At 37.0% G+C, this 10,736-nt stretch overlaps 1 protein-coding gene across 4 annotated transcripts in view; it reads left to right on the plus strand.

Annotated features, from left to right (window-relative positions):
- The window catches only part of LOC136834738 (long-chain-fatty-acid--CoA ligase 4-like), a 77,770-nt gene extending 67,548 nt beyond the window's left edge, over nucleotides 1-10,222 (plus strand). For all 4 annotated transcript variants that reach the window (XM_067097334.1, XM_067097333.1, XM_067097336.1 and 1 more), the window contains one exon: nucleotides 3,443-10,222. In XM_067097334.1, the coding sequence (XP_066953435.1) occupies nucleotides 3,450-5,474 (2,025 nt within the window). In that variant the 5' untranslated portion in view covers nucleotides 3,443-3,449 and the 3' untranslated portion in view covers nucleotides 5,475-10,222. The remainder of the gene's footprint in view (nucleotides 1-3,442) is intronic.
- Nucleotides 10,223-10,736: the final 514 nt, after the last annotated feature.

Here is a 10,736-nt window from a genome sequence, read left to right on the forward strand (position 1 = left end):
ATTCCAATCCCTGTCGTAATGGGAGAGAGCAAGATTGTATCTTGCCCTGAACGGTTCCGAGGAATAAACGGCTGTTTTTTGTGTTTTTTATTCGCTTTCCTTATCACTTTTAACCTGGTAATGGAGAAAGAGTTAGAGGAGAATTGCTCTTCCAAAGAGAAATTGTTAATTTTTGGAAATCGGAATTGGTTATAGTTTGGATGAGAATGGGGAATGGATATATACACGAAATGCACACATTCCCACCTGGAACCGGGAATAGATTTTTGAGAATGGGGAATGGATATATACACGAAATGCACACATTCCCACCTGGAACCGGGAATAGATTTTTGAGAATGGGGAATGGATATATACATGAAATCCACACATTCCCATCTGGAACCGGGAATAGATTTTTAAGAATGGGGAATGGATACATATATGAAATGCACACATTCCCACGTGGAACTGGGAATAGTTTTTTAATAATGGGGAATGATTATTTTTGGATATCAGACCACGGGGATTTCTGGTAATCAAGGTGGGAGTTCTTTGGGAACAGCAATTTGGACTGATGTCTTGGGTAAAGAGAATAACCGTGAAAAACTTGCAATTGGAATTTGGGACGGCTAATTTATGAATAACAGGTTTGAATGAGGTGTTTGAAATGCGAAAACAATTGCTTTTGGAATCTGGAATGCCTGTCTGGTTTACTGGTTCTGTCTTGATTCTAGTCCCACTTCGTCGACCTCGCCTTCGCTGGTGAAACAGTCGCTAAATTTGAATGTTTTTAATCGCTTCTGAAAACAGCACTGGGACAGATTTTCCGAATCATCACTCCAAAGTCTTTAACTGATTCCGGTACCTGGAGCACTGAGCCTTGGAACGTCCCCTAGGCTCCTAAGATCACCCTTTTAGTTTTCTGTAAAAGAAACTATTGATATGGCTTTTTGTCTGTCCGTCTGCACTTTTTTTCTCCATCCTCAAATCTTAAAAACTACTGAGGCTAGAGGACTGCAAATTGGTATGTCGATCATCCACCCTCCAATCGTCAAACATACCAAATTGCAACCCTTTAGCCTCAGTAGTTTTTATTTTATGTAAGGTTAAAGTCAGCCATGATCGTGTGCCTGGCCTGGCACCGCTATAGGTGCAAACAACATAAGCCACCATCGGGCAGTGACTGAGAGTTTCAAGGTCCGCGGGTGAGAGTTTCATGGGCCGTGGGTGAGAGTTTCATACGGCACTACACGCTGTACAGAAAATTCGATTGCGCCGAAGAAACTTCGGAGCATTTTTTACTTATTTCATACTTGCAATCAAGCGTTCAGTCCTACCTTCATTTTATTTTAACTGTTTCATATCCATCCATTTAATATTCGTGAAACCTCAATTTATTTGTTACGACTAACAACCAGTCTCCAAGATGGCTTCGTTTCCTAATCCTCTCCATCTCCTCTCAGGTTTTACAACATCTCTCAGTTACTGCACGATTCCACTCAGACTGACGAAACCTCATGCATTTGTTGCTTTTTTCAACCGTCGAGTTGCATTCCTTTGCTCTGCAATTCGTTGCACACTGGCCGCAGCATGGGTCATCTTCCCATATCTTTAGCAGGGGATTTCTGTTTAACGTGACCGTGCCTTTAACATCAGAAAGACGGCGACATGACATCAGTCTCTTACTGTCTCTTACATTATCTTTCCTCACTCTAGTTTTATCTTATCACTATTCTTATGAATTAAATCACTCACAATTTGGTCATATTTCAGTATATAATTCCTTAATACCAGCAGATGGTTTAATAAAAATCCTGGAAACATTGCTCTCAATGTTTGCGACATTCTGCAATCAGGTTGCTTGTGAGATCTTCCTTCGACTCTTGACTCGATACCTGACATATAATTTCGGGAGAAAGTTCTTCACATTTTTTGTAGTTTTCTCGTTAACACGATAAACTTTCAGCGCATGATCATCTCTCTCCCTCCGTGTCAAAATTCATGACTGTTTTCTTCTCTGTAAATCTGCTGTAAGTAATTTTATCAACTCCTTAGGCCTGAGCAGTCTTTTTTTTTTTTCAACACTCCGTTCATTACCTATAGACTTGACAGTTATAAGATTCTTCTTTCCACTTTTCTTCTTGACCGCATCAGCACACGAAAAATTCGATGTGTCGGCTTCGAATATGTTTCTGATCTGACCGAAGACCTCATCATTCGCTTCGTCCATTTCTACAGGAATATAATAAACTGTTTGCCCCAGTGTCAGCTGTGTTATTTTTCAAATATCCTAACGCATATTTAAAATAATGTCTCAGCACTTTCCAATCCTTCACGCACATCAGAGGTCCAGTTTACTTTTTCTAGTTTTTAACTTTTGGCTCCATCAAGACCTGCTTATTTCTCGTGTGCCCATTTACTACAAAGCGTACGTCCTACCCAAATACTGTTCTTGCTCTCATCCCCAAGCACGAATAGAAACACTCATCGCTTGATGGGACTTATAATCATATTAACTTCATTCAACTGTTACTTTCTTATTACTCTTATTTCTTTGTACAGTTTTATTTCTTTGTTATTCACTGCTGTGTCAACTTCTTTTAAGTGCATCTTCGCTAGATAAAAAAAATAACATAGCCGAAAACCAGGAATATCTTACTGGGATAATAAGGAAAGATCTGCATTAGATAAAAAGGAAACGTATAAAATTTCTCGTGGGCAAAATTGTCATTATATTTGATTGAAGAATTAATGATATGGAATTTTATGTCGACAGCAAGATGGCAAAGAAAAAGATGTCCCTGTGGCATGTGCCATTTGTCAGCCTTTAGTTGAGTGCCACATATACCTTAGAGGCACTTTCCAGCACCTGCGAGGCCATTCCTAAAATTCTTTCCTAGGATATGTGAAACGACAACACAGCTTGCGGTACAGGGCATTTTCCTATTGTCCTCTTAGCCTTTTCCCTCTTTTTTTTCTTTTGTGGTTTTATTTCGTTACTGAGACCAGGATGTAAACAAACTTATCATGAAGGACTTTTATTGAAGTAACGCTTCTGATATTGCTGCGACGGGTTTTGTTATTTACGTAATCTCTCCTCTACATTCAACTTCTTTTTCAACGTAACGGTTTAATTTGCATTGATCTTTTGTTAGTTTATGACCCTTTCCCATATTGTGTGTCACTCTTTGTTTGTTATATATACGTGACGAAACATTGGTTTCAGTGGTATCCATTGCAATTTATTCATTGCTTATCGTGCAATAATAATTAATTATAGAGCGTTCTTTTCTGTTGTGCACTCGAAAAACTAAGAGTGAAAAAGAGAAACTGGGTAAATCCAACAAGTTACCTTGAGAACATTGCAAAATGCTCTTTTCAGGATTAAGAAAAATATTTTTTAATAGTGTTTATGAATGAATTATGCACTTGGTTTTACATTTACTTGATTTCTTTGCAGGAAGAAGATGGTGATGCGAGGAGTTCAGAGGCCTGACGGATGGTACGTCAAGGCAACTCCAAGCGGAGAGCCATACCCTCTGGATTCACGGCTTGGACCGCTATTCAGGGAAGCTGGCGTTACAACAGTGAATGCTGCCTTAGCCTATGGAACCTCCCTACATGGCAATAAACCATGCATGGCCACTCGGCAGCTTCTCAAGAGAGAGACTTCAAATGTCAGTGGTAAAACTTTTGAGAAATTACAGCTTGGAGAGTACATGTGGAAGACATACACAGAAGTTCAAGAAACTGCAGTGGCAGCTGGTCTCGGAGTCAGGTTACAGGGTATTGCGCCTCTTGATCGTGTTGTATTATTTGCTGAAACAAGGGCTGAATGGCTTACTGCTGCCATAGGCTGTCTTCAGCATCGTATAAGTGTTGTTACTCTGTACACTACCCTGACTGACGAAGGTGTGGCTCATGGGATCAAAGAAACAGAAGTATCTTTGGTATTCACCACCTACGAGCTATTGCCTAGAGTCATTCGCATTCTTCCAGAGTGTCCTAAAGTTAAAACTGTTGTAGTAATGGAAGATCAGCTAGAGGGGATTGGGAATGTTAATAAACTTCCAGCAGGTGTAAATATCATTTCCTTTACAGATTTAATTAAAAGAAAGCCAGGTTTTGACAATATCTCCACTCCGATTCCACAACCAGAAGACACAGCAATTATCATGTACACAAGTGGATCTACAGGTACACCAAAAGGAGTTGAGCTTTCCCACACAAGCATACTGGCTAGTGTTATTGCATATTCCGTCCAAATGAATGTTGGTCCGGGTGACAGGTATTTGTCATTCCTACCCTTAGCTCACATTATGGAACTCTGCTCAGAGATTGCTCTAATCTCTCTGGGTGCAACCATCCTATATTCCTCTCCCCACACACTTACATCAACTAGTCCCAAAGTAATGAAGGGATGTGAAGGAGATGCCAAAATTGCTAAGCCTACTGTGATGAATAGTGTTCCACTGGTACTAGATCGCATAATTAAAGGTGTTTCAAAGAAAGTAGAGGAGCAGGGGTGGTTGAAGAGTATGATTTTCAATGGCACTGTCAGATACAAATTTTGGATAGAATACATACCATTCACTTCATATGTTATGGATTACTTCATCTTCAGAAGAGTTCAAGAAGAGCTTGGGGGTGAGCTTAAGAGAGTAGTTGTTGGAGGAGCACCTCTTTCACCACAGACACATGACACCATGAGAGCCATCTTTGGTGTGTCAATCCAAGTAGGATATGGCTCGACAGAAACTGCTTCATGCATTTCTGGCATGGATGAAGATGATTTTAATACTGGTCATACAGGTGGACCTAACCTTGGTGTTCTTATGAAACTTGTTGACTGGGAAGAAGGAAACTACCGGGTCACAGACAAGCCATATCCACGAGGAGAGATTGTTGTTGGGGGTACAGTTGTGGGTAAGGGATACTTCAACCTTCCAGAAGAAAATAAGGCAAGCTTCTATGTGGAGAATGGTTTAAATTGCTTCCGCACTGGGGACATAGGGGAAATAGATCACACTGGATCATTAAGAATTATTGACCGAAAGAAAGATCTTGTTAAACTTAAGCATGGAGAGTACGTCTCCCTCGGTAACACAGAGTCAAAATTAAAAACTCTGTCAAATGTAGAGAACATCTGTGTCTTTGCTGATTCTACCAGAGATAAGACAGTTGCAGTTGTTGTACCAAGTATTGACAGGCTTCATACAGTTGCAGCAAGTGTTGGAGTAAATGATGAGGGCCTGACAATTGAGGAACTGTGTGCTGATGAGCGTGTCAAAGATGCAATTCTGAAAGAGCTACAGACCCATGGTAAGAAGTGTGGCTTAACCAGATGGGAAGTACCAGCTGCTGTAACACTAACTCTGGAGCCTTGGACCCCAGATACAGGACTAGTCACTGCTGCCTTAAAACTTAGACGGAAGCAACTCAGCAACCACTACGAAACCACTGTGTCAGAAATGTATTCACGGCTAGATTAATTCACCTTTCTGTTACCAAAAATGTTCCATTTCATATTATGTCCATGGTTCTGGGAATTTCATTCTGATTCCTAAGAACAGTCATTCAGATAAGATCGTATTTCCCAAAGCCTTTTGTAAATCAGTGTTCACTGGAAAGCTGTTGAAGATATGTATTTGATATGTAGCACATATTCATGTATATATATCCTTGTAGTGTGTGATCACTGATGTATTCTGGAACTTTATTCATATATTCATCAAATTGCTCTTGTATCATATACTTGTAGTTTACAGTGACTTGAAAATTAGCTTTATGTGGTTAAAATAATACTTTCCATAAGAGTAAACCTACTGTTCCTGTGCATTTGTATATAATTATGACTATTAGCTTAAGATATCAAGAAGATATTGGTGGTGTGTACTAAACAATGTACAATTTTTTCTTTCAATGAGAAACCAGAGGTCATTGAAATCTGTAGATACAGGGAGATAACTTTATTGTAAATAATCCATTATGTATTATAGATTTGTATTGTATTTACAGTTTTTGTTAACTACAGGGGACTTATTTGGGAGACAGTGATTTACTAAGATGTCTACTTGTTACATAATGTATGAGGGCCTTGGTTTTATTGTCAGTTGTGGAGTTGGGTAATCATGAAAGGTACTTGAAGCTTACTGTTACGGACTGGTTGTCCCTCTGTAGTCATTAAGTTAAACTCTTGACAAGTTAACATTGAAGAAATTGTAGTGGGAGACCTATTTTAGGCTTTTAGACATTTTATTACGGTTTATGGAAAAGAGGTTTCTCATACATCCAGTTCTTGCCTTATGCAACCACGAAAGCTCAGTCACTTCGTGTAATATAATGACAGCTGAAGATGTAAATTTTCTTCCTTGTACATAAACAAAAACACTTGGATTTATAATTATGTATAAAGAGGATTAATTGTAATTGGTAGCTATTCTTGCTCATCAGAGGTCATATGATCAACCTCGATAGGTCTTATCTCATAGTGAAAGTCACAATGCTTTGGTGTTCTTGTTTCCTAGTTTTATTGCTTACATCTACTGGCATCCCATGACTGAGAAACATATCTTTTAGGTAATACGTAGTAAGTAATCCAACTTTCAGTTGTTCATTTCATAGAGAGTCACAACTGGTTATAATTATTCTAATTCAGCACTGATAAAGGCTACTGGCGTACTTGTTTAGTGTTTTGTGGAAAATCATATATTTTTTTTGCTTTCGAAGAAAAAAATAAATTGGATTCAAGTCCTAAATGGAACAATAAAATTGTATTTGATTACTATGTTTTAAGTTTGGCTGTATTTGTGATTGTGATCCTTTATGGAAAACTTACGAGTACCCAGTTAGATTTCCACCACATAACTTTGAAATTGAATCTTCACTCTGCAAATTTAATGCATGACTTGTTATTAGAGTTCGTCGATAAAAAAATATATATATATACTTTAAACCTGGATATAACAGGACTCTCACAAGATATTTCTTTTAAGATGCCTTTTGAGTTAGTATTGAATTTATATAAAAAAACAAATAAATCTTAACGGTGCTATTGATGCCTTTATAACATGCATTTTAGATGATAATTTGTTAGATATCATAAATATATATACACTCACACATAGACTATGTACGTATACTACTCTATATCTGCTAACACAGAACCCCATTCGGGAAAGGACTTGTGAATTTGTGACTTATACTCTGAGGATGTTAATAGTTTAAGATATCCCGAGACTCTAAGATGTAGACATAATAACTATGCTGTTTGCACTGCTTCATTTCTTATAATCAAATCACTTACTATGGCAGAATATATAAACAGTGATTAGAGGTTGTCCACAACTGGAAAAGCAAATGCGAAACCAGCCCGTTCATTGAATGCGACAGCTTTTGACATATATCCCACTGTGTTAATATTAACTTCAAACACCTGAAATACGAATCTGTTGAAGTTTATTTGGCAGTTTTGGTAGAAGTACTACTCTGAAGAGCTTGATTTCCCTTCTGTTTTTTTAATGTAAGGAAAAGTCAAGTGCATTGTGAAATTTTGCTGAAACTGCTGTTATAATCTGTTGCCACTTCTCGTGAACTCTTCCAGTGTAGAATTGGATATAAGGAAAATTTACTGATCAGGCAAAAAGTTTGAGTGATATTTATTTTTATTTTCCAGATACGTTCGTCAAAAGTTAGTATTGACTTAACTCCTGTCCAATGGGAAGAATATTCCCGCAAGCTTATCATGTTAGGAAATGTAACCTCCGTAGAGTTTAGCGCAATTCCATGGATGCTCTGAATGGTCAGAGCATTTAACAAGGCACTAAGTTTGCCAGAAGTTATTTATTATAGTCAGCCTTAACGAGGATATAGTGGTTTACCAACTCCATCAGTGAACTGGCCCACTTGGAAATTAGGTCGACATACTAATATCCTTTATAGAAGCTGATGGTCTTTGATATAAGAGACAAATATTAGCAGAGGGTATCTGGGAGCTGATTTCCCAGGAGAAATCCATCAGATATACAAGAAACTTTTGGACTTTCTGTGATTCTCTTGGAAAAAATATAGTATAGAGTAAACTCATGAAAAAGTATTATGATAATACCATACCCAGAATGATGCATTTTATTATTTTTCGATAACTTTAAATGGTCCAGACTTGATATTTTGCTAAGATGCGTTAAACCGACAGCAAAAGGAAACCAATATTTATAAGCAAAATAATGCGTTGAGATGTTTCACATTCTCACAGCAATAAAATTCTTAGTTAGAATACTTTCAGAAAAGTTACAATAGAGCTAAATGGCCAATTAATGGAAAATTTGCAGGCTTATTTATAAATAAAGTTCTTAGATACACCTTAATCTTGTTAAAGACATACAAGCTTTTCTTCACTGTGGACGTTATACACTGAATTTCATTAATTCATCAATCATTAGAGAGCTTAACATGCAGTGGAGTAACCCATTCAGTTTTTCCATTCATGCGAATAAAATGGAGGGATTTTTGGGCCAAAGTTCAAAATTTTGGATTCAACAATTTTTTCATGTACCAATTAGGTCATATTAGTCTCATAACCGGCACCGACCCAAATTGTTTATATCTCTGCTGGTTAATACCTTTACACCAAAGCTTGGCGTTAATTGGAAATAGGGCCGGAGGTTTGTAACTTTATGATTATGAAAACACATTATGTTTAACTATCATAGTTATAACACATCATGGTTCATAAACACGCGAGATTTAGTGTCTAATCTTTTATTTTTTCCTTTATTATTTGGTTATTTTGACGGGAAGGCTACGTTTTATATCCCACCTGCTGGCGATTTTGACTAAAATGTTTGGGCTTCCTTATAACTCTTCTGTTATTTGGGAACCTGAAATGGAGAGAATGATTTTGTAATGACATTGTCAAAATTGATAACCGATTGACAGCTGTCAATGATTTCTTTTGGTGTTCGTAGGTCATTATTTGGGAATCAAATAAGGATAATTTAGGTTAGAATGGAATATGAAAACATTCTTTTCATTTCCCCAATTTTGTTTTTTTATAGTCCTAGCTAGAGTCTAGATACATTCCTTTCATGATTTTAAAGCTGAGATGATCTGGTAGTACCTGTTAGGCAAAAGAATGCTAATGCATTGTATGAGACAACTAATAATGGCAACACTTACTTTGTAGAGAAATAGACTACTTAGTAACCGAGTTCAAATTTATTAAGGTAAATTTTTTCTTGAGAATGTCCTAACTGGCAACATTAGACGAATGTTTTGAAGGACGAGGTATGAAAACGTCTTGTGATAAGTTGTGTGCCGAGGCGTTGATATGGAAAGAAACGTCTTGAGACGTTGACCAGTGAAAATAGTGTGGAACTGGATGTTTTGTTATTTTTGGATTTGTATGAAAAGTAAACCTGGCAGTGTTATATTACTTAGTTTATTTTTTGAAATGTTGATTCTTTTGTTAAAACCACTAATAGTTTGTGATTAGTTTCTCTACTGCAAAATTGTGCACAATCTCTCATTTTCTTGATTTTTGTCAGAATGGTAAAACACGTCATTTCTAATTCTTTCTTCATTAAATTACTGATGACTGATAATGATTCACAATGATGTTGTCTCATTGCCAGTCGCCTGTCACTTTCCTAATGAGGTCTTTGTCAAATTGCCGATAAGGTGCCTTTTTCAAATTGTCTTTTTCTAATTACCAAATTTATGTAAGTTGCAAACTTTCAGTTCTTCACATTGCTGATGCTATGTCAGTTTTAAGACATTATCTTTGTCAGTTATCTAATGTTGTCAGTCTTCAAACAATGATGATATTCTGTCAGGTTTCAAACATATTTTGGCAAATTATCAATAAAATGTGTCAGTTTTCAAACATTTGTCTAATGCCAATACTGTCAGCATAGTCTTAGTCAAATAATCAGTATTGTAATTTTTCATAACTTTTCATTGTCATTTTCTCAACACTGTCACTCTTTCGGGACATTATAACTTTTGACCCGAAACAGAAAGCCAGATATAATTTCGCACCAATGTAAATAAACCTGTGATCCTCATCAAGTACAGTATGTTAAGCCTATTGTTCGGAAAGCTTCGTAGAGTTCCAGGGCGTTTTACACACGTCAGATTCCATCGTCAGACCACAACATTTTAGAATGGAATAATTTGTTGCCTCTTTAAAATTAAATACAGGTTGAAATAAGAAGTCACTCATTAAAGTTCATCAAATATCTTTGGTGCGTTTTAATTTCCTCTGTTTATGCAGTGTAATTTTCAATGGCTGAAATTCTTAATAAGCTGAAATTCTTATCAAATAAGCCAATAGGTCATGACCTCGTGTAGCAAGCTTCCACTATATAGAATTAAATACTAACTAACTCAAGATGTAAGTCAGCGAGGCACACTAAGGTTGAAAAGCATTCAAATAGAAGGCCTCAAAAGGCAGTCATTTGCACAGAGAAAAACTGGTGTATGAGCCCATCCCCTCTCTCAAATGGCTGCACTTCGAGGAAGCTTATTATGAGGACTCTGCTGCTGTGCATTACAGTTTGCAAGGTTGTCATAATCAAGGCTAAAAAATACCAGAAAGAAGAAATTTATAGTTAAAGGCAAAAATATTAGGAAAAAGGCGATGCAAATTGTAAATTAAGAAAATCCAAACGTTTTAGCGGTAGGATTTAAGAAATGGGTAAAAAAATCTTGATGTAAAAGTTGCCTCACTTGTAGTTGAGAGCAATAGCACTCAC

Source organism: Macrobrachium rosenbergii, chromosome 54 (assembly GCF_040412425.1).
Source record: "Macrobrachium rosenbergii isolate ZJJX-2024 chromosome 54, ASM4041242v1, whole genome shotgun sequence".
Lineage (NCBI taxonomy): Eukaryota > Metazoa > Arthropoda > Malacostraca > Decapoda > Palaemonidae > Macrobrachium > Macrobrachium rosenbergii.